We start from the raw sequence: 25,478 nt of genomic DNA, 5'->3' as shown, positions 1-25,478 counted from the left end.
TTTGTTGCATGTTCAGTTCCAACATTTTTTAATGATCATTCTTATGATATTTATTTCTTTCAACAGATAGGTCAACATTTTTTAAGTTTAAGAGAATACACTCTCCGTTTGATACATTTCGATTTACAAATGGTCACGCTGTTAACATTTGAATGTCTTTTTATAACATTTTTATTTTTTTTACGTATCCACCGTGGAACGTCGTAAAATTTTGTAAAACACCCCAGTCCAGTGGCGACCAACAGCTCCATCAAAACTGCGAGTTGTTAGCACCGCTGACGTTTAGGAAATGAGATCGGAAGTGGCCCCAGGTCGTCTATGAGCATTAAACGCCTCCAAAAAAGGTGGATCTTCTAACGACCTCCGTTGTCAGAAGACACAAGGCGACCCCGCTTTTATAACCCTGTACACAGTAAAATTCCCCTGCATGCGAGAGCAGGAAAGTTTAATGTTGATTCCTCGAATCCTCTTACCGTCGTCAAAACACTCGAAAACGTTTCCAAAGAATCGTGCACTGAACGCAAACTTGTAAAAGTTCGCCGACAAAAACGTCCTTTAAACTACAATTTCTATTATGTATTGCACCGGACCCGGAGCCTCCGGAAATGCACGAAACGGGGTGGGAACCGCAGGCAAATGATTAATAAAGGTGGCCGATGAGCCGACAGAAAGAAGAATTTGTCCAAGGAGGATTTCCAAGAGTGCCGTTCGGATTTTCAAAGATGTCTCGCGTCGGATTTGAATATTTGTAACGTCTGGAGGAGATTTAAAAGACAAATTGAATCTGGGAAGGAAATCTTTAAGAGACCGGATGACCTGTTTTGACAGGTCGAGATAATTTTTCAGATGTTTATTAAAGGGAGGAAAACTTGCTTTTTGCTCTTGTAACTTGCAACTTTCTGGGGAAATGTAAGCAACTTTGCGTTGCATTTTTAATTTAAAAGATTAGTGATTTTCAGATTAAAGCTTCAAAAAATAATATAATTAAAATAGTTGCCATATCAAAGTAAATTTTATGCAGGCTGCACTAAGTGGGCGATTTAATTTCCCGGCGCATCCACCATTATTAACTTCCCTTATCGATGGTTTTGAAACGTTTAATTCTGTGTAGCTCTGAAATGACACTCTAAGTTGCAGTAAACGATAGGTTTAAAGGTGTAAAATGGGTCATAAAACAGCATTCTAAGTGTTAACTACCTACCAGTCTTTTATGCCTCAGCTACCCCGACTTGATCTTAAAAACCTTTAAAGTGAAATAAATGTAAATAAATTATGGGGTGTAAAAAAAGAGTTGATTACTTCTTGTGAGAAATTTCAGATCAAATGTTTTGGAAGAACTAATCAGAGCAGGCGTTGCAAATTATCGATCATGTCGTAGCGAAATCCTATGCAAATAAGCGTTCAATGCATGGACGTGGACAATTTGTGGTCTCAAACTGTACATCTGATCTGAAATTTATTTGATCGCATTATACAGGCTGTCTCAAAATTCGCGAATTCCGAATTCAGAGCATTGTAGGGGATCACTTCAGGGATCCAAATATGGAAATAAAAAAAAATCGGGACTCCCCCCACAAAGATACATGCTTATATCTTCTTCAGGAAGAGCAAAAAAATTTTTCTAAGTAGTTTTCGAGCTCCTCTGGGTCCTTCCCTACCACGCTCTGAATTCGGAATTCGCGAATTTTGAGACACCCTGTATACAGGGTGTCGCAAAATTAACGTATTCTAAGGCGGGGGTCTTGTAGGGAAAAATCTCAGGAATCTCGAAAAAATAAAATAAAAAATATAGGGGGGGTCTTTACAAAGATATATGGGTCTGAAGGTTCAAACTTTTCATCATTTTTTCTTCAAATAAACAATATAAATGGTTCATTTTGAAATATGGTGAGGATGACTATGTAAAATATTAAAATGTAATTTACATTAAAAAATAGTTTCTGCAGGCACATCCCGGAGTCGGAGTGTGAGAATTTCACCGGTTCCCAGAAAATTGCAGTTCCACCCTGTTGAAATATGCATGCAATGTGACCAACATAGGTAAATATTGCATCGCCCAAAACTGCCGCAAATATTTGTATCGAATGCTCGAATATTTATTTTATTAAAAGGTGCAGGATGCGAAACATTTTCGTAATGGATTGTGTCCTTGCGCCTCGTAATCACCGCTTAATTCCCTCGATTTTTTCCGGAAGGTGACGATGGTCCGTCGAGGACACTAATTGCCGTCAACTAAGACACAAACCGAATTAGCATCGAGCGATTTGCCATTTTCAACTCGTCTTTGTCCCTTTAGCGCCTTGTTAAATAAAACGAAAAAAAGGAAGAGGATAATAAACACAAGCGCCGATGAAATTTTATGCAACCGACGCATAATTTCAATGCAAACAACGTCCCGTGATCGACCGGGTACTTTATTTGATTCATTTTAATAAATTGTAATCGGCGGCTCGTCTCCGCCACTCTGATATTAAACCAATTAAAAGACAAAGCTTCATAATGAAAATTGTTACTTAATCCGACTTCATTAAGTTTATTTTCCGAAATGAGAATTTACATCGATTCCGTGTTACTTAAAGGGCAGGGCCGGCTTCTGATAAAAAGCTAACGCGCAAGCGTACAAGGTGATTAAAAAGAAAACAAATCCGAGCGGGCGTTGCAAATTACGTATCAGTCATGTCGCAGCGGAATCCTGTGCAAATGTTTTTTTGAACGCTCGTTACTTTACTATCTGGTACTTAACAGGCTATGAAGATATATTAAAATAATTTCTTAAGCGGTAGACCGTCGTGAGATGAGAATTTACCGCGATACTTAGCGTCCAGGTCCGGCTCTTGATGAATTATAAACTGTCGTAATTTATCCGGGCGCTAAACCCCCCCATATTTCTCCATATATCTTTCGATTTTTTCCGGTTGCGCGTGTACGTCTGTTGTGTGTTGTTTCTGTATCTCGTCGTCGGGGTATTCTTTTTGATTTAGCAGTCAGAGTGTCGTGGAGCCATTTATATTGATGTTGGATGGTTCCCGGTTGTTTATGGAGACTGGGGGACACGAGACCGCACTTGAGTGCGCCATTACGCCCGCTCTGTGATCACAATAGATGTGACACATCATCAACTACAGTGTCACAGGACCATGCACGACCCTGCTCCTTCGGCCACCGCCAAGGATCAAGCCATCAGCGGTCCGTAAAAACGTCAGACGATACAAACATGATGATGGGGGCGCACGCCGCACGCATCCTAACCAGGACGACGACCCGAAAAACGGAACGAATCTCGACAAATCCAGTCCGGACCTGCACGGACAGGATTCCACAAGCTGATCACATACGAGGGATCTTGCCGAAACACTTCGGGACCATTTGTAAGCCCGCATCGCGGGATGCGAAATTATACGCTTGAGCTGAAAATATCACAACTAGTTGGAGCCTGCAGGGTTTTTAATTTTTAAAAGTTCTTTCACTTTCTTCCCAGATGACGGTTTGCCTAAAAAAAGAAACTTTTTTGTACATTTCTTATTTTAATTAAGAGTAGAAGTGAGACTGAGACTAAGTTGAGGTCGACAACTGAGCAAAAATTTTATTATCGCACAAGTTTGGTAATGACGCGTTATCACACGTGTATTATACAATCTTTTATCCACGGCCGCCCAGAATTTAAAAAAATATTTTTTTTTAACGAAGTGCAAATCGACCAACTACTAATAACCAAGAATTTAATATAGTAGGTAAAAATTCACAACAACTGTCTTCATCGGGAGTTTACTTAACAAATTGCAAAAAAGTGTAACATGTGTTAAAATTATATATTTTAACTTGAGGTAATTTTATTATTACTAATCGAACCTTCACGGTCTAAAATATCTGCATTTTAAATTTCACAAAAATAACTGAGATATTAGGCTCGAAAGTCTTAGCTGAGACACCCTGTATAAAAAATAGTTATATCAATTGTTCTTGTAGTTAAATGTTTATTAAATTTGAATTTTGATTAATTGGTTGTTATTATAAAAAAGCGTGCGGTAATAAAAATGCGTGTGGTAATGAAAATGCGTGCGGTAATGAAGTTTTTTTCTCACGCAAAATGGATAGGGGCCTAGAAAAATGAATATTTTTGTTCGCTTTATTACTTTGTTAAAAAAAAAATTAAAAACTCGCACTTTGCAAACCAAAGCTCCACTTTTGGGTAAACAATATTACAAAGGAACGAATGCATCAAAGCAGGGAACAAAAACGAAAAAACATAAAATTGTAAAAGCAGTAAAGTCTTTTAGGAGATATTCCGATTTTATAGTTCACCCGGACTAATTACCGTCCGAGTTTTTTACGATGGCAAGACCCGTCATAAAGTCCCCTTAAAACGTTTATGTGTTAAGTCAAATTAGTCATTCTTACGGTAATTTTATTTAAATTCGCCGTAGGCATGAATTACGCTGAATAAATTTCAATTGCAATGACTGGGACGTGAGATTAGTTAATTTCCGTTGACTTCTTTATAAAATTTGAGATAATAAAGTCTCCGCAAAAATAGTGCTTTGTGAAAGTTTTCAAACAAAGTTGGAACAATCTGAGGCATCTATGAGAAGTTCGGTAAGGATTTGGTGTAAAGAGCACAGACTTTGTCTGAAGTATGTGTGTGTATAAGATCTTCAGTCTGCGGTTATCAAATCTTTGATAAGTGAAAATGCAACCCACAATACATTTGAAACGTAAACCTGGATCCAGCTTTACCTTCCAAATGTATTGTGGGTTGCATTTTCAATTCCGTCGGGCTCATAATTAATATTTCTATTCAAGGCTTAAAGACTAAATTTTATCCAAACGAAATTCCGTATTTTTTTCATTACTTTAGTGTATATTCTCCTAAAGCAATTAATTTCTTAACGCTACACTGAATGAAAAAATTGATTTGTTCGATACCTCCCTAGAAAGTGAGTCTGTATCCGTAGTTACCAGTGGGTGAAGGTTTCTCTTTCCTTCACTTCACTTTCGCTCACTGGTTTTCATTCACTCGTAAAATATTTTTATTTAAAATTTTACAGACTCACTTTCTAAGGAGGTATCGAACAAAACCAATTGCAGCATTCGAGAGAGCCGCTTTCGTTCACTTCAATTGCAATTCGCGTGACCGAAAGCTTTGCCTTCCTCATTCGTACTGTAAATAACTACATATATCGATTCAAGGATATAAAAAATGGTACATAATTTCTTTTCCATCTTTCTGATGTAAATTCTTGTTTTATAATCATTGTTCATGCTTTGTCGGAGCTTCGCGGATATTATTATTTATCCGCTCATTTAACAATTCTACTTCATTAACTTGCACCACCGCATTAGCTTGTCCGGAAAACCAAGTAATTTAAATCCATTAAAATTTTTAACCAACTGTTAACGTGAGTTTAGTTACAAGATGAACGAGCTGCAGGGTCTCATCTGGTGCTTTTTCACCACTTGCAATTAGCGTATCACTTAGAAAATCTTGGAGGGATGACTCCATAAAAATTAATAAAATATAAACTCCAAGAAGCACAAATAAAATACCCCAAACATAACATTTTGTCAATAGGCACAACGTTTTATAGAATTATCCTTCATAATGACATATTTCTTGTGTTTTGTCTTGGAGTAATTTTACGTAATACTAATAGTTATTCTTATCAAACCTGTTCTTCCACTTTGTACAGAATCTCACATTTTTAAATTTGTGAACTTGTCTGTGATTGCTCCAATTCTCGAGCACTTTATGACTTTAAGACACTTCCATGCAAACCGGTGCCGCTTGAAACATTCCCACTTTTATTTGCCAAAATCTATTTTGTAGGAAATCAACAATGTTGCATTGTTATAGCGGCGACGAGACGTGACAACTTGAACTTATCCACCCAATGGTGATGAAGACCTGGATATATTATCAGTTGATTGAATGCAAGATGTAATAAAACGCGAATTGTGTCAAGAGATATCGTAATGCTACAACGCGCAATACACGACCGCCATAGAATCATTTTATTAGTCCTTTTCAATTCAGTACGTTCTTATTTAATATCAGTTAGTTTCATAAAAATTTTAAGGGTCACAACAATGGGTGCGTTGTGGAGATGCGGTAGCATAATTGAAAATCTCGGGAAGCTATTTCAGTTGTGTCACAAGCGAGAACTGATCGCTGAAGATAGTGTAAAGAAAGGATTAATGGAGTAAACTGACAGTGCACTGCATGTGTATCCACATAAGTAAATTTACTCTACCACGACGTGCTAGAACATGGAGACTTTGTAGGATTGGTCTCTTCGTGCAGAAAAAAGTACATTAGTTGGGGGCTTTGTTGACAAACGTATTGAACTTAATACTACACAGGAAAACACAGTAAAAGTTTTGAAACTTGTCGAAGAAAAGTTTCCGATTTATTAATCATTTTTGTGTTGTCGCACGGAAACAAGTGAGGTGAAGAAAATCAGTGGTGTTGTTTCAAGAGACGAATGCAAATAATTCCCACAAATTTCATGATGTCAGTTCTGTCAACATATGTGAAAAACAAACAGACTATTGTTTGTGTTTTTAAAGAAAAGTTTATGAAACAGAAAAGTTAAAAAGCATTAAATATTACTTGTAAAAAATTATAAATTATAAATACAAACTCGTAACTGAATTGTGAAAGAAACAAACTGTTAATAAAGGAAACAAGATAAATATTTTATTCAAGTTAGTAACAGTATATTACTCAACGAGCGTGTAATGGTGGAATACTCGCGAGCTTGAGGCGTAGAGTTAGTAATGACTATTACACGCGCGTATAACAGACACTTGCATCATTTTCTTGTCGTGAGAAAATAAAAACGTGGAATAGAAAGAACTTTTTTGAAAGCAGCCATCGACGAACGTGTCCGTCTGCCTCCCCACCCCCCTCAGCGATTCCGTTCCGTTTCCTGGCGCACCAATTACCAGTATCGTCGTTTTATGGTCCTAGTGGCGTTCTTGGCACCCTTGTGCTGTCCGGTCCGTTCAACCCACCTTGGATCCAGTAATCGGATTACCGCGAATTTTTCCAGACTAAACGTGCCGGCTTAAAGGGCACAAGGGGCGATCCGGTGGCCCCCGTGGAAACCACCCCGATCGTGTCGGATTTTACGCAACTCATCGATGGGAACGATGTTCCGGGTCATATAACGCGGATTTAATGATTGCAGTAATGGACCGTAAAAATACACTTAACCCTGTCGGGCCCTGTACGTGCAAAACATCCCCGGCACGTACCGAAGAGACGTGCCACGAACAAAAGTTTACCTCGAAGAAGCCCCATCGCACCAGTCGTATTAAAACGACTGAAAAAGAAGGGAAACAACGCGGAGCCCTGCGATATCGAGTGATAGCCGTGTCGGGAATAACGGGAACAGTCTATAATTCATTTGGAGGGACGAGTGGCGTAATTGACGGGCTGGAGCGGCGGCCGCGACGGCGGCGGCGTAGTCCTGCACACGGGATAATTTGATTTAATTTAAACAACCGTGGGTGTGTTTCGGAAAAGTTTGTGCGAGTAAAGATGAGTTCGTGGCAGGAAACGTGACAGCAGGTTACTGATTTTCGTTTAAATCTCATTAATTTTCATTCTCCATTATACTTTGCTGTTTACAGGGATCGTTTTTATCGAGATGGATTCCAGGCATTCCGCTTCGCGCGTACGTTGCCCCACTTATCATTCCGGGTTCTAGACGGTTTCGGTTAATTATTACACCTACCGAATATAATTATGAGCAACACCACAGCCATCTCTACTTACAAGCCGTGAAGTTAAAATTGGCAACACCGCTTAGTCGCCTTCAAGTGGGTCTACGCGCCAGGCCGCTCAAAGAGCCTTATCTAGTTAATTCGTTTTTTGGTAGGTAATTTTTTTAAATTTCATATAGTAATGTAATGAATAAAGGATGGATAAAAGGGAAACGTATAAAAATAGTAGTTTATTTAACGAGTTTGCGTGTAAATTGGACCTTTTTTGGCATGAGTGGGCTAGTTTAAAACGCGAGTGAAACGTGTTTTAAAGGGCCACGAGTGCCAAAAAAGGCCACATTTACACACGAACGAGTTGAATACAACGTTTTTTTGTTCGACTAGCCTCTTAAAGGCTCAAAATTCGCTTAAAATCTGTAAAATAGCTTGACGTTTCGTTTTGACAAGTTGTGACATTTATCAAAATCCGTTCACACAAGAGAAAATTCTCAAATTCTGACAGTGTCGAACAAAAAACATTATTACGATTTCAACGATTTTAATACTTAGTACGGTCGGTGGACAAATAAAACTGGGACACTTAAAATTGAATCTACGTAAATCAGACCATTGAATAGTCCATATATTTGTCAGTGTCTATATAATATGTCATACCAAAGTTAACCTATTTGTAATAAAGCCGTAATTAAACGATGCAAATTTGTAAATTTTGACTTATGTGATTGTCATTTTTGTCCCAGTTTTATTTGTCCATCGACTGTACATATTCGCTAATTATTCAAAGTGGTAAGTTTTTTCTTTGTATTACGTTTTTCATGTTGACAAGCATTCTTTTTATTTTTACTATATTGCTCATAATTAATGCCGCAAGGACGTATATTTTTTCACATGGTGTTCCACATTCGCATACAACACTAAAATCAACGTAAAGGTTATCTGATTTTATACTTTTATAAAAAATAATTGCTAATGTGGTTAATACTCGTACTTTTTGATGATTCTTTTTGCTCAAGAATTGTTAAATACTTCTTCAGCACCAATGTATCTCACTGTTTTTGATTCAAACTCACAAAAACACTATCTAACAAACGTGGACTGACGAAGGAATAGACCCACACGCGACGTTGCCAGATTTCTAACTTCACGGCTTGTAAGTAGAGATGGCTGTGGCAACACACAAATATTTACGTGTCAAGGACGTCCTAGTGCATACCTCTACCAGCTTAAATACTACATATTTAAAGCCTAATTAATTATGCACATTATCGTATTTAATTAATGTCACTCTTCCTTATACAATTACGTGACAAAGCAAAGAAACAATTTAGATTTATCACAATTAATACCTATTTTCAATACAAGTGAGCAAAGTAGTGCTTTTAATCACGAGTACGGAAGTTGGGCGTCTGAGCCGAAGGCGAGTGATTAAATGCGCGTTTGCTCATGCGTGTTGAATCTGATTTTTTCATGATCATAAAATAGAGTCGCGGAATCGAAATTTCGGGCCGCCTTTTTTTGCCATAGTCTGCAGTTGGTGGTTAAGTTTGCAAACATTTTCAGCAGTTTTTATCAATCTACGTTGCACTCGTTTGTTATTATGGTAATTACAAAACTCAATACAAGTTGGCAAATCCCCAGTAACAAGACCTAACAAAACAAATCGCAACACCGATCCTTCAGATAATCCCAAAAGCCTCTTTGCCTTCGAAATTGAACTTCACAATTTGATTTACATTATGATATATAAATTGACACTGTACGTTGGAAACTAAACAAAAAAGAGATTTAAACTAGCGCTACCACCTGAACCATGTTAGTCCTGTTTTTTCGGTCGCACGGTATATTTAAAACATGATTAAACCACTGCAATATACAGGGTGTTATTGAAAGTTGTACAGATATTTTAACCACGAGCTACTGGCTTCAAGCAGAACTCGGAAAAAACATCTAAAAAATTCTAAGTTAATTGCTTTTAGTCTTCTACGTTGTCCTACAACCTCCTAGGTACAATTTTGGCACATTTTAAAAATACACCCTGTATATCATTTTATAAAATGTACGCCAATGCAAAGTAACCTATAGGAAATATGCTTTAAAACGAGGAAACCGCATTGGTGTACGTTGTATAAAATATGATATACAGGGTGTATTTTTAAAATGTGCCAAAATTTTACCTACGGGGTTGTAGGACAAGGTAGAAGACTAAAGCGCAATTTAAAAAAATTGTAGCTCAAAAAATAAACGTCATTTTATTTGTTGAAATAATAGTTATTTATGCAACAAGTGCAATAACATTTCTTGCACGTGTTGCACGTATTTTTTCTACGATCGAACAAAAAAGTGATAAACAACAGTCCTGTGAGTCGTGTGTGAAAAATGCAATGAACTCACTTTTTGCACGATCGTAGACAGACTGTTGACGGATGCGTGCAATAAAGACTTTATTGCACTAGTGCAACTAAGAGGCACTTTTTCCACTAAAAACAATGCAATGAACACTCACTTTTTGCACGATCGTAGAAAAATGTTATTTATAGAATCATAATTATAACAGTTTTGTATATTTTTACACCTTTTTATACATAAAAATCTTAAATACAAAAAGAATGAGTCAGCGTTTATTAACATTTCGCACATTCGTTACAGCTCATGAAACTATAACGTCAAATACACCCGTCTGTGAATTATTGGGAAGCAATTTTACCACCGTCCGGTAAATTTATCGGTCAGTCAGAAATAATCTTTACGATCATTACAACAGATCCTATAGATGTAATCTACCGCTTAAATGAACAATTGTCAATGAAATTATCACGAAATTAATCAATTCAATTTTACGTAACTGGATGTTATCGAAGAATTGGATTCTGCTTCAGGTGATTTATTGTTCTTATCAAAACGACATTTATTTTTGCTCTTCATCTATTTTCATAATTAAAATGTCAAAAACTGTAACACCATATTAAAAAAATTGTAATTCTGTTTATTCAGAAATGTATGTTATAGTGCTTATAAAATGTTAAAAATATTATTTTCAGTGATCTAAATTTCTAGATTTCTTGACAGTTTTTCATTTTTTCAGAACTAAAAAATACAGAAAGCGTAGACGATATTCTCTCACCCATTAATAAGTTGTCACTGATTTAACCTAGAAATTAAACTTATGAATATGAACAATTATCAACGGTGTCTTAGTCAGATATGTAAAGTGTTCAAAAATGAATGTAGTGCTTGGATCGGAAAAACTAGTTTGCCGCCTTTCGACGATTAGGTCCCGCACTACACCAAATATGACCTTCAAGCCGCTGGCAAGTCTCAAATATGATTTCTGTCATTCATTGCCTGTTGTCAGTATTGAAAAATTCACAAGATGATTAAATGATAGCCCAACGAAAACTAGTCAAAACATTTTATTACTCTAAATGGGATTAAATTTGTTGCAAAGGAGTGTAAACCTCATTCGATTAGTTAAAGATAGCACGCTCGATTTTTTTTTTCGAAGAACTAAGAGTAAATTTAAGAAGCATTATGCAAGCCACTCTCTGATGAGCTTTCCCCTTCTTACGTAGGTACCTAATTTCATGAAAGCTTCACCTCCAATTTAAAAATTTGCTGCGATTACGTGTGTTCACCCCACAACATCTCAGCTTCACATTTTCCACAAGAGACATTTTGAATATTCAAATTCCCGAGAGTCGTGAAAGAATTTCTACAAATATTGTGCGCACATTTTTTTTTTACCTGGACGAAAATTCAAATTTTTTAATTCCACTCCTTTATTAAATTTTTTTGTTTCCTCATGACTCAATAGTGTTCGAGTGATCGTTTCGTTTTGATCAGCGATTCAATCGAAAGATTAGGAAAGACATGTAAATATTTATCAGACCGCAGCGCACCCAAGAAAAAATATTCTTATTTTAATGAAATTCCTTTGAAAGGGAAACATCCTCGGAACCCTCGATCGAGAATAAAACCTCTTTTCGTTCCGGGTGTCCAGTCGCAATCTCCTCCGCAACCTGGCGACAGCACCCCCTCCGGTTAATTGCGAGGGTGCGTCTCGTGCAGGTGAACCGCTATGAAAACGTTAGGAAATTGGGCGGGGCGAGGTGGCCGTCGTCCCCCAAATCTATGCAAATGACGGGCTGAAGTAAATTAAAATTATGCAAAAGATACCAAATGTAAATACGCTATCAGTTTAATGTAGTTACATTCAGCCGCGGGTTGAAAACGTAATGGAGAAGACGAGTAGACTGTGGAAACAGAATACGCAGTTAACTCAGTTCCAGGACACTAACCCAACGACCGAAATGGATGTATAATATCAGAATTATTTACTGCGTAATATTGTATTATTCATTTGCTTATTTTTGGGGCGCTCGGTTCCGCCTCGTTCGGGTGGTTCCTCCTCGCGGAAAACGCTCGGTCCGAGCTCCTTGTTGAAATTTTAATAATAAAATAATAGAAATTGTTGCGGCGGATAAGAAGAAGAGGGGATGCCTGAGGTGCGGAGGGTGGTTTACTTTAAACAAAAATTAAGCACGCTCCACTTGGCCGGGGCTAATCATACGATTCGGCTAACGGCTTCATTTCGCAGTCTGGAACTTGCCTGGAAGCCGTCTCGACTAACAAACGACGAGAGTTGGACCATGCAAAGTATTCTCACTTTTAATTGATAGGAGCAGTGCCGGATCGTAGCCCGGAGTTTCGTGAGAAATAATTCAGAAATCCTTAACTTTGACTTGGTGAGGTTTAACTGTCTTAAAAATGCTACATAAAGATGTAATTCGCTAGTTCAGAAAGGAACTAACTACTTTTACTTCATCAAGACCGAATGGAGTTTCAGCGAAGGTTCAATGTTGCTGATTTAATTTTCTGCCGTTTATTATCAAAAAGTCTGGTGGAATATCAAGTTGGCAGTTTCAAATTAGAAGAAACTTAGTGCCAAGAGGTTATTGTAGAAACGATTCAAGAGTTTTTTAGTTGATCGTACTTTAACGTGGCTCCAAAAGCCACACAGAGTAGTAGATAATGTATAATCTTTACAATGGATTCTCTCATGGGCTGTGACCTTGGAAATATCTACGCGAAGGCCGAGCGATAAACCAGTAAAAAATCTGTAAATGAAAACTGAAAACGTCGACTACTTTTCATGCAAATAGACGAGAGAGAGAGAGAGAGAGAGAGAGAGAGAGAGAGAGAGAGAGAGAGAGAGAGAGAGAGAGAGAGAGAGAGAGAGAGAGAGAGAGAGAGAGAGAGAGAGAGAGAGAGAGAGAGAGAGAGAGAGAGCCTACTTGAGATCGATATGCGTTGTTTGCGCAGATATGACTCATAGCCCACGACAAAATCCAACACCCTACTCGTACCAACTTGACCTTCAGGCAGAATATTCACAGCAGTAACAGTCCAATAACATAGAAGAATATATTAAAAGAGGTTGTAAATTTAAATAAATGCTTTTATTGCTGTTTTCCAAAATATTCACCATTTAATTTAATACATTTATGTATTATTATGTATTATTACAAAACATTAATTGGGAAGAACCTTCTCGTAACGACCGGTTTTGATGAATAATGAGTAATGACCGCGAGGCCTTGAGGCCTACCTGGAATGTTCTAAACTGGACCGGCGTCGGGTTATTATTTTTGTAAAATAATTTTTTTTTTACTTCCTAGCTACGCTCTAAAATCTAGTTTACTGCCATATATGAGTTATGTGGAAATTTGTTGGGACATAATTTCTAAATTAATATTTCAAGCGCCTTTGTTTATGTTGGTGACAAGTTTTTAATCACATCAAGAGTTATAAGCTTAGTAAAAACAGAACCCCCTTAGTTACGAAGGGAAAGATCAAGATCAACATTTTTTTTTTAATGTTAACCAAAGTACTTTAGATTTTTATTGTTTTCAAAATTGTTACAAGATTTCACTTCAGTCATTTATGATAAATAATTTAAAGAAAAAATATGGTAAATATGCCGCGTAACGATATCTATTTAATGTATTCATTTCTGATGACAAAAAGCACCGAAAAACAGAAAAAAAGTTTCAGGTTTGATAACAAAATAATAAGTATGGATTTTCTATCCAGTAAGAAAGATTTACTCCCACAGAGAATCGAAAAGATGCAAATTACATATTTCATATAATTCACATAATCCATATCTTTTAGACACTTTTTCTCGGACGCACTTTTTCGGACGCTGACCCTGGCGCTATCTGTTGGTCTGTTTAGTAAGTTAGCAACGAAACCGACAAAACCGATTGTCCTATCACTAAAAATGCTAATATGTATTAAAACATGAATTATTATTATTATATTAATAACATAATTACATAAACATTTTTGTTTTATAATACAAAAATTTCCGATAATATTGCGGAATCTGGAAAAGTGCCCCGAATGCTTGCAGCGTTTCCACGTTGAATGGCAAGGGAAATCCTCTCGAAAAGGAATTTATCTATTTGAAAAATCTAGATAGAAAATAAATTTGTAATTTTTCCAATAAAGTCTTTTGCTTTGTAGTTCGTGCAGTCGCCTAAAAATGTAATGTGTACCTCTGCCAAAAACTGCCTTTTGTGTTCGCCTGTTTTCAAGCCTCGGCTGCGCCTCGGCCAGAAAATTCTGACTCAGACAATAAAGATGCACTTTTTGGCCTTGATACATAAATAATTATTTAAAATCTGCAATGTACATTATTTTAGGGCAGGTAATTTCTGAATTCAGAAAACAGAAATAATGGAAAAAAGGTGCCTAAAGTGTCCAGAACAAGTGGTAATGCTTCATATGATTCTTGACATTTACTACAACTTCCTACGACGTATGGGCCTATGCGATTCCTTTTTGCATTATCCTTGGCCATCTCAGCTCTCTATTCGCTAATTTTCTTATCAAATTGATTTAAAAAAAGTTCCTTGGAAAATAATTAGTCGACGGCTCTCTCTTGCCGTCTTAGAAAATCAATAACCTTGTCTTTTCCACTAGATAAAATTGCTTTGGGTTTTCGTTAAGTAAAATTGGCATGTTTTCACGGATTTAATTCTGGAGCGTAGTGTTGGACCTGTATTTCCTCAATAGTTGCAAATCGTCTTAAGAATTTTCTCGTTTCGCTAAATTATCCTTTTCAGTGTGAAATCGATCATGCTTTTGTCCCCAAGCGGTAAATGAGATAACTATTTTGCCAAAATTGTTAGACTCCAATGCCTACAGTGCGCGCCAAAAGTTGGGAAAAATGGGAATGTTTTTTCCCGCTGAGCTTTTCGGAAAAACTCGGTCAGGTCAATTTTATTTCCTTAATAGAAACACTTTCCGATCATTTTTATTTTCCCGGTTTTTTTTTTGGTTCCGCGAAATGACGTCATCATCTTTTTTTTAATGACATTCCTTATCTGTTTGCAAATTTAGATGGACATGGTTTATGTCCATTTACACTCAAATTTGGCGAGGCAATGTAAATCAGGCTTTTCCTGAACTATCACGTGCACACCTTGTGACTACTCCACTGATTCGCCGCGCGAACTATAGCACATTTTATGCGCCTCAAAAAAGTTACTATACAATTTTATTCTATTTGTTGTGGATGATGTGGAAGGAAATTAGGATTCAAAAATGCAGTTTCCAAAATTTTGGCAATTTTTATAAATTATATACATATAAAAGTTTTAAGTATTTTCTGTGGTGCAAATGTGTAATAGGATCTAATCAACTGTTTTATACAGGGTGTCGCAAAATTAACGTATTCCAAGTGGGGGTCTTGTAGGGAAAAATCTCAGGAATCTCGAAAAAATAAAATAAAAAATATTGGGGGGGGGGGGTCCTTACAAAGATATATGGGTCTGAAGGTTCAAACTTTGCATCATGTTTTCTTCAAATAAAAAATATAAATAGTTGACATTCATTTTGAAATATGGTGAGGATGATTATGTAAAATATTTAAATATAAATGAAAAGACATTTCTTGAAAAAACAGCTTTATCTCGAAAAAATAAAAGTTTTATTTTTCCAATTTTTGTTCAAAAGGGAAGTACAGGATGTCCCGTGCTAAGCCCCGAACTCGGAATACGATAATTTTAAGACACCCTGTATATTTCGATTTCTTGTTAAAGTGTCATTTAACATGTTCCAAGTACGCTAAATGAACAGAAAAATAGATCAAATTTATATCAAAAATATTGCAAACAAATTTGATTCTCCAATCTGCATAAATTATAACCGTTTCACATCATATGATTTAATACAAATAGAGATTGTTATTTTCCGAGAAGCACAACAGAGCAGAGCATTATTAACAATCTATCATTGTTACATTTATCTTGGAATGTACTCTTCCTTCATAATAATAAATAACTGCAAGAATGAGCAAAGTCTGAGATAAATTTCTTGCAAGGCTAGATTCGTCATTAATTAGTATTTAATTATTTCACCCCCTATCTGGCGGTCTGTTTGCATCGCAGATAGTTTCCGAATCTGGCGACAACATCCCCTATTCATCGTGGTGTCGGTTTATTATAATCTTGTCGATTTACGAGCGCCATGTTTACAACCGAGTGTCATTAAGCATGTTTCAGGCGACATTTATCGCTCGTAACAATAAAATTTGGAAGGGGTTTCGGGAACCGGCCGCGATTCGAATCCATCAAAAGCTGCTAATTTCGCCGCCCCAGAACCAAATAAAAAAACCCGTCGCTTTTTTAACGAACACACCCCGAAATTCCACACGACACCCGTCGACCGGTCATTTCTCATCGTGCGAGGATCGTCGCCGTGGATTTTTCCGCCGCCCCCGCCGCCGCCGCCGCTTTTTCGACGTCGTAAGCAGCTTAACTTTCAGCGTCGTGTACACGACGAACTAGGCGACACGAATTACCGGTGCGCTGGCGAAACGGCTTAATGTATGAATAATACGAACAATTAATCCAGCTCAGAGTTATTCATTTCCCCTTGTCGTTGTTCATCCTTCAAGATGGGCTTAATCGCAACGACACGAATAAGGGCTAAAGTACACACGCAAAACCGACGCCTCCGACGCCGGATCGAACCCGACTGATCCACACACCTGGCCCCCGAACACTTAATTCTACTTACGATAAATAATTCATTATTTCGGATAAATACGATTCCGAACTCGAAAGCGATTAATTATGTTAACTATTTAATTAATTACAAGTGAACAATGGGGCGAGCCTAGGCGGCTGCCTAATCGGCCGCATCAATTCTGACGAAAAAGACAGTTGACAGTCGCGGCGGGCTGCTTCGGCTGAGGTTTGGGGGAAGAGATTCGAATTCTAGGCGGCTTCTTGGGCGCCGAAGAAATTCACAATCTGAACTCGGCTCTCGTTACAACAAAACTGTTGAAACACAGAGTTCTGACCTTTTTAAGATGATAAAATGTGATGAAATAAACATGGAAAAAATGTAACTGATTCTTGTTTGTTTACGCATGTGGTTATCACTACTTTACGAAGACCCTGATTAAGCTAAAACATTCTTTTAGATAAGAGAAATGTGATGAAATATAATATACAATATAAATAATTTCATTGCACTATTTTTAATGTACCTACATATGAATTGCCCAGTACTATAGGACTATGCTATGCAATGCAGTGCTATGCTATACTATACTATGCTATGCTATACTATACTATGCTATGCTATACTATACTATACTATGCTATACTATGTTACGCTTTGCTGTGCTATGCTATGCTACGCTATGCTCTGCTATACTATACTATACTACACTATACTATACCGAGTGATCAACAAGAAAACCAATTAAGAGTGCTATCTCATCTTTTGTTTTACCTAAACATCTCTCTTAGCTTAATCGTACACATACAGGTGTCTTAAAATTATCGTATTCCGAGTTCGGGGCTTAGTAGGGGACATCCTGTTGACCAAGTAAAAATTGCTGTCATTTTGAAAAAAATATCAAAGTTACCAATATTCATTCAAAAGTACCTGATTAATATTCTAGCTATGTTGTACTTCCCTTTTGAACAAAAATTGGAAAAATAAAACTATTATTTTTTCGAGAAAAAGCTGTTTTTTCAAGAAATGTCTTTTCATTTATATTTTTAATATTTTACATAATCATCCTCACCATATTTCAAAATGAATGTCAACCATTTATATTTTTTATTTGAAGAAAACATGATGAAAAGTTTGAACCTTCAGACCCATATATCTTTGTAAAGACCCCCCCAATATTTTTTATTTTAGTTTTCCGAGATTCTTGAGATTTTTCCCTACAAGACCCCCGACTTGAAATACGTTAATTTTGTGACACCCTGTATGTATACTTGCTATACACAGTCGTTTTATTCTTGAATAATGTTAAGTCATTAATTATACGAGTTTTATTTACACGATATTAAAAATGTTTTAATATATTTTAAAATAAAGAAAATCAATAATTTATGATCATGCATATTTAAGATGTTTGTTTTGCATTTATTATTCACAATTCTAAAGGAGCTCGTTTACAAAATTTATTTTCAATTTGCGAGTAGGGTCGGTAGTGGAATTAACTCGTACACTTTAAAATTCCTATACAGGGTGTCTCACCATTCGTAAATTCCAAATGCAGAGAGTTGTGGGGGATCATTTCAGTAGTCCAAATATGGAAATAAAAAAAAAATCGGCACTTCCCCCACAAAGATACATTGGTCTGAAGGTGCACTCTTTGTAGTGCGTTTTCTTCAAATACAGGCTGAAAAGTTCAGTGTTTATTGTTATTTATGGTGTAGATGATTGTGGAAAATAATAACGTAAAACAATTTTTTGAAAAATACTTTGCAGTAAAAAAATCTTGAATTTTTGCAATTTTTCTTAAAAATGGAACCGCAACATAGCTGGAATAGTATTTTGTCACTGGATATGAAGGCTGCTATGTATTGAACAAAATTAAAGTATGTACTTATATCTTCTTCAGGAAGAGCAAATTTTTTTTTCTAAGTATTTTTCGAGTTCCACTGGGTCCTTCCCTACCACGTTCTGAATTCGGAATTCGCAAATTTTGAGACACCCTGTATGTACAAATTTTATAACGTGGATTAACAGAAACCAAAACATTTGCTCAGCTAAATTATTTAATATGTCAGCTACCACATTTTTGTAATTTTGTCGTAAAAACAATTCCACTACAACAAATACTAAGGTCTATCTGTTACTGATTTAAGTATACTTAAATACTGAGCCTGATAACGTTTTGTAATTAATTTAGCAACTAATCCATCTCCAGATAAATATTTCATTGAAATCCGTACATTTATCGAAATATTATCTAGCAGATACGTGATAAAATTACTAACCCAGGAAAAGAAAAGCTTTCCGGAGATTAAGGACTTCCTACTTTTGCGAATTCTGCTTCTTCGCTTTACGCACAAAATAATTTCATTTAACAGAAGAATGTATTCGACCCATGCCAGTTAGCTGAGGAAGTCCCATGGAATAAAAATATTACGAAGGAGAGAGAGAGAGAAAAAGGGAACTAAAAACTAAAAAATTATTATTGATAAATTTGTCTAATTTTTACACAGATTTTTTAAGAAGAATATCGCCAGGACAAGTCCACGTAAAAATATAATCAGAAATATCGGGCGTTGCAAAGAAATCCTGGGCTGGGAAGCCGTTGGAAACCATCAATTGTTTTGCTTTTTTAGTGTAAATTGACAGATGTAATTAGAGTATCTTGACAGCTAACCTAAAATTTATAAACAAAAAATCTTTCTGTTTTTTTCTTTCTTTGCAATGTTTTACATTACAAATAGAATAACTAACGATTCCCATCCTTGAAGCAAATATTTAAGGACTCGTGAGGTATGATTTATTATAAAGTGGCGTTTGAGACCACAAACTGTCTACGCCCATGCATTAAACGCTTATTTGCATAGAATTCCGCTACGACATGACCCATAATAATTTGCAACGCTTGCTCTAATAATGGACAAAAACAAAACTGAAATATCGACTTATTTAAAGTAAATATTTTGAATATTTAGTATTCTTTGATGTGAACGCTTTTGGACAAACTTAAATTTAACACAGGAATTTTTGATGAAATTTTGACTAAGTGTAAATTTCCCTGTTCGTTTAATTAGGCTTTTACTAAAGTTTCGTTAACGACGTGACTGCTAATTAAATGTAATCCCTTTTTTATGGAAATTACTTGCTGTTTCCAATAATTAATTTATAAAATATATTTTATATTGATTAGCATTTTTCTTAAACGCAACAAAAGTTTTAAAAATGGCTTCTTGCTTAATTAATTTCTCATTTTAATTTCAAATTAATTTAAACTACGATATTTGCATAAGAAAATATTTTTCATTAAACACATAGTTAATCATTCACAGGCACATATTCAAGCGTTTTCACTTGGGGTCTTTATAATCTCAGTAGGTAATTTATTAATGAAATGGACGTACTAAAATTTAGAAATCACATTTCACTTTCACAGTCAATTAACTCTACAGGGTGTTGCAAAATTAACGTATTCCAAATCGGGGGTCTTGTAAGGAAAAATCTCAGGAATCTCGAAAAAATAAAATAAAAAATACAAGGGGGGTCTTTACAAAGATATGTGGGTCTGAAGGTTCAAACTTTTCATCATGTTTTCTTCAAATAAAAAATATAAATGGTTGACATTCATTTTGAAAAATGGTGAGGATGATTATGTAAAATATTAAAATATAAATGAAAAGACATTTCTTGAAAAAACAGCTTCATCTCGAAAAAATAAAAGTTTTATTTTTCCAATTTTTGTTCAAAAGGGAAGTACAACATAGCTAGAATATTAATTAGTTAATCAGGTACTTTTGAACAAATATTGGCAACTTTGATATTTTTTTCAAAGTGCAGCAATTTTTTTTTAACATTTTTACTTGGTCAACAGGATGTCCCCTACTTAGCCCCGAACTCGGAATACGATAATTTTAAGACACCCTGTATAACATAATTTTTTTAAACTACTTTTCATTTGATGTACATACCCTGCGTACTGCTTTTCAATAGTTTCAATATCACTCTCACTTCACTGACACTAAAGCTAACTCAAATACAATTTATAACAGGTAAATCAATGTTGGCTTCATATCAGTTACGTGTTTGATTGTTCAATGATATTATGAATCATGAAACATAATTCATACACGTCCCATTGAAATAATAATTGTGATAAAAATGGCGCAAAGAGCACTTATGGTTTGTATTCTGTCAGAGCTTTCAAAACACAATTGTCATTTTTTTTTTAACGAATACGAATTAAAATATGGATTTTTTTATAGCAGATGTTAAAATGTGCTTCTATGTATTCACATCAAAAGGTCAAGTAGCATTTTAACTGCAAGGGTAAATAAAGTGCTACTTTAACAACAAGAGTAGATAAAGTAATTTTTATCGTCTTGTATAATAAATAACTATTTTTTTTATATTTCCAAAGAAGTATTTATTATGATTTTTTAATGTCAATTTTGTGCCAGGTAAAGAAACTTAAATAGTCCCTAAATTCTGAAAAGTGAATTAGTTTCTAACGCTTAAATCAAGTTCCACTAAAAACTTTCAAATTATTTGAACTCGTAGAAGTTAATCTTTAATCGTTAACTCCGGGTAAGTTCTCGGTCTAGTTAGTTAAACAGCGTTACTTCTGTACTTCCATCAGAGGTTGATTAATTAATCATTTGTAGTGAAATCTTGATAGAAGGGTTTGTTTCGGAGAACTAACATTAAAAACCAATAAATATCCTTTTTCAGTTAAAAAAATACATATTTCCCAGTTTCTCACATGCGCACAAACTATAATAAAATATCCAAGACAATAGACGTTTTCTCGACTTTGTTGTAAAGAACTCCATCGGGACAGCACTCCCATGTTCATATTCTTGGTGGATTGTCCATTTGCACTTCTTGAAAGCTGTGTAAATAGATTTCTCACGAGAGTATGTGCATCTGCAGAAAATGCTTTATTAACTGAAGCAACTCAATTTATTACATTTTAATTAAGGTGTTGGTGTTCAAAAGAACATTTTACACTTTAGAAAAAATTTTAGAGAATCGCAAAAATATTGCTACTCTACCCCTTGCTTTGCTTCCTATCTCGCCTATACAGTCGAAGTCATTTCTGAAGCTTTTATCTCAAAAAAATTACTCGCCCCTTGTAATTATAATAAATTCAGAATGAAATCGAATTTTCTGCTGATGCGTAAATTTCGAACTTTATTATAAATTTTTAATTGCAATTTCTGCAGGACTGGGGAAAGCGTGTGGAATTAGGGGCCGAGCTTTTTGAATACAAACAGCTCCAGCGATTTACAGCTTTGACTCACAAGTAATAAACGTTTTATTGAGTACTTCTTGAATCAACTTCGTCGGTTCTAATTTTTGCGACCTTTATCACTAAAAATTGTGGGTTTTTGCTTCAATGAAATCAGCTTCAAAGAAAATTAAAACAATGTTTTATGCACAGGAATGGCGATAATTTTGCACGTTTGGGTTAAAATTGTTAATAACAATTTACTTATTTTGAAAGAGCGAAATGTGTTTTAAATACAGATGAAAGTCGGTTTTGCTGAGTCGAGAAGCATAAATTATGTAACGGAATAATTTTGTTTAGAAGCTGTAGAGTATTTTATTTGGAGAATTTGTTTTAAAAAATTTAATGTCAGGCGGAATGAAATTATGTATCCGGCACGTAATTAATTTTAGTAAAGTGAGAATTTAAAGCAGTAAATTATGTGAGCTTTGGAAATGAATGTCGGCGATAATAAAGCACGTCCGGAATTAAAAATTGGCAGGTTGGAAAGGGTGAACCAATATGGAGGAGATTAGATCCCAGACTGCATTTTCGGAAAACCTAAATTACAGCGGTTATAAACATTTAATGGAATAATCTCGCACTAGTGGGGTAAATTACAGCGAGCTAATCGGTTCCGGGGCAATTACAATAAACTTCCTCCGGCGACCGGCGTAAATTCTTCGAAATTAAAAGTGGCTGCGGAGCCACCTCCGTAATTATGCCGGAGTCGAAGATCGGCGTCTTCGGTCAGGGGTCGCGGGGCGGCTCCGGTCCCGGCGCTCCGGTCCGTAAACTGAATATAAATACACTCTCAATTTACAAGTGTATTATTGCCGAGAAACCTAGCGGGATAGCCGATCATCATCGCAAAGAGGCGACACGACGCATCTCGACGCGCAAAGAGCGAGAGACCGGAGTTCAGTATCGCCCGGAACCCGGACCCGACCGGACTCCAGACACCGGCACTCCTTCGGCCCACGGACACGCCCACCACATCGCAACGCACACGCATCCCAAGAAAAACCGGCGACAAACTCGGAGGAAAGTTCGCAGGAACGGAAAGGTCATCATCGGTGCGGTCCGAAAAATTTTTTTGACCACTTTTCGGATCGAGTGGGAGTGGCGTCTGCATTAAATATGATCCGGTGCCCGGAGTTTAATAAAGCGATCGGGGAAAGTTCGCCGGTGTAGGATCAAGCAGCAGTTCTTGTGTTTCCGGGATTTAAGGAGTTTCATTGACGATGTTCGGTGTTGAAGTGAGGAGTGGAACCCCGGCGATCCTGCTGGTCCTGCAGATATTAGGTAATGTTTCGCAGGCGACGCTCAACAATGATGGGCTCATATAGGGGCGCGCTGATTTATTACCTGCGCCGTTATACACCCTCTGACTCTTATTTTTCGCGTGATTTCCATAACAATCCGGAAAGTGAAAATGCGATTTTTCAATACGGACACCGTTCGCCGTAACTTTGCCACGAATACGGTTACGTGACGGAAAACTGGGATGCAACGGAAGGAACTGCATTCGGAGCGCTTTGGGCAATTACGCCTCCGTGTTGCGCCAGGACGAGGGGGCGCGGATTTAATGGACCAAAATGGCGCTTTCATGCAAAATATAATCGCATTTTTCTAATTTTAAAACTGAATTGACTTTCCAAGATATTCAATTAATGGCTTCGGCGAAAAATCGCTGTCAATCAATTCTGCTCGCTATGTTTCCATTCTCGATAACCTATTGGCACAATAATTAAACAAAGATGAACACGTTGTCAACTGGTGACGGTGTAATGGGTAACATGTTATCAGAATGTTGGACACATTTTTTACTCTTCTGTGGAACTATCCCACAGAATCTGTACTAACTAGACCAGGAACTTCTGGCTCTCCGAATTTATTTTAATTCCGTTACTAATTACAATTTATTTGATAAACTAAAAATACCGAAAGATGTTATACTAACCGGTTTAGCATTCTCAATCATTTTAAAAGTATTTATATACAAGATGATTCACGAATAATAATGAGGCTAAAAAATTTGTGATGCAACCAACAATACACGTCCCCCATAGAACTAAATTGCTAAGTTAACCAATTACTCCACATAATGGATCACAAATCTCGTTAGGCTCATTATTACTCGTGAATCACCCTGTATAGGTACAACATATGTAATTATTCATTTAAGAAGTATCCAGGAATTGGCAGAAATTTCTAGTAACAGAAGTTATCAAGACTGCGACCTAGGGTTCATTGTTTCGGAGTAAATAAATACAGTAAATACTGATCAGTGATTATCTGCTCAATTGCTTTAAATTGTGGGTTTCTGGGACGTTGGCTGAAATTGCACTTCTTTGCACAAGAGTTAATGAAACTGCGATAACAATCAAGACCTCAGTATTTGCAGTTTCAGTTTTTACTACCAACTCAAATACACATATTTTTGTACTGTTTTTATGATTTCTGTTAAAGCAATTAAATGTGTATTACTGGTTCTTTAACCAACTAAAAAATCTTCCTTTACACTGTTTTTCTTTGGGTTTTCTCTTTGGTCAGTTGTCTCACTGGGAAGGCGCTGTGCTTTTTTAAAACGTAGATCATAGATTAATTGGAGCATATTGACAGCTAACCTAAAATTTAGAGCCAAAAAAGTCTTTCTTTGTTTTATTTATTTGCAATGTTTTACATTAAAAATAAAATAACTTAATGATTCCTATTCTCGAAGCAAATATCTACGTGCACCGTTTGCTGAAAACAAACATGTTCAATTATGTCCTGATTAAACATAAACAAATGTCATTCGTGTCAAACGGCGGGAAATTCAAACTTTACACTGTTCTAAACGGTTTACTTTGTCCAAGGCCTACTCAGCCCACGATTTCATTTGAATGATATTTCATATTTACGTCACTTTGACATTTAACAGAGACAGAAAATAGTTTTGAAAAATAGTGAAATACAATAGACAAAAGAGGAAAACACTGTAACCTTCGTCAGTACGCTGTGGTCATTACGTTAATTATTAATTTTTAACAAATAGACGCGATAAAAAAACCTATAAAATCTTCCTCTTATATTAATAATTTTCTTCCGTATTAGATTAAATATTATTAACGTTGTTCTCTTTAATTTGTTTATATTATTTATGAAATTCCTACATCAACGATAGTGGTTTTGTAATTTTACTCAAAATTTCGTATCTAACCACAAATATGGTGCCAATTCAAATACAGAATGTCGGAATTGTGGTTTTGCCGCCCAGGGCGAGCGTTCCGCAATAAACGAGACTTGCTATTGCCATCCTATGAGTATTGTCACACCTGCAGAACATCTCGACAGGGGCACAAAATGTTGTTTAAAATACATAATGTTGATTAAAAATACAAACGACCCAGTTTTTAGAAAGAAAATAGCGAGAAGTTCAATTACTATCTTTTAAAAACCATCATAAATAATAAAG

The 25,478-nt window shown here is 36.1% G+C and overlaps 1 protein-coding gene across 3 annotated transcripts in view; it reads left to right on the top strand.

Moving 5' to 3' along the window:
* The window catches only part of LOC138138082 (uncharacterized), a 107,883-nt gene that overhangs the window by 31,342 nt on the left and 51,063 nt on the right, over window positions 1-25,478 (top strand). Inside the window, exon 1 of one of the 3 annotated variants that reach the window (XM_069057824.1) lies at window positions 22,841-23,323. The exons of the other annotated variants lie outside the window; for them this stretch is intronic. Within the exon in view, the coding sequence (XP_068913925.1) occupies window positions 23,263-23,323 (61 nt within the window). The 5' untranslated portion in view covers window positions 22,841-23,262. Of the gene's footprint in view, window positions 1-22,840; window positions 23,324-25,478 lie in introns of those variants that run through there. 3 annotated transcript variants of the gene reach the window in all.

The sequence above is a fragment of the Tenebrio molitor genome, chromosome 9 (genome assembly GCF_963966145.1).
Source record: "Tenebrio molitor chromosome 9, icTenMoli1.1, whole genome shotgun sequence".
Lineage (NCBI taxonomy): Eukaryota > Metazoa > Arthropoda > Insecta > Coleoptera > Tenebrionidae > Tenebrio > Tenebrio molitor.
This window is presented reverse-complemented; position numbering and strand designations above follow the sequence as displayed.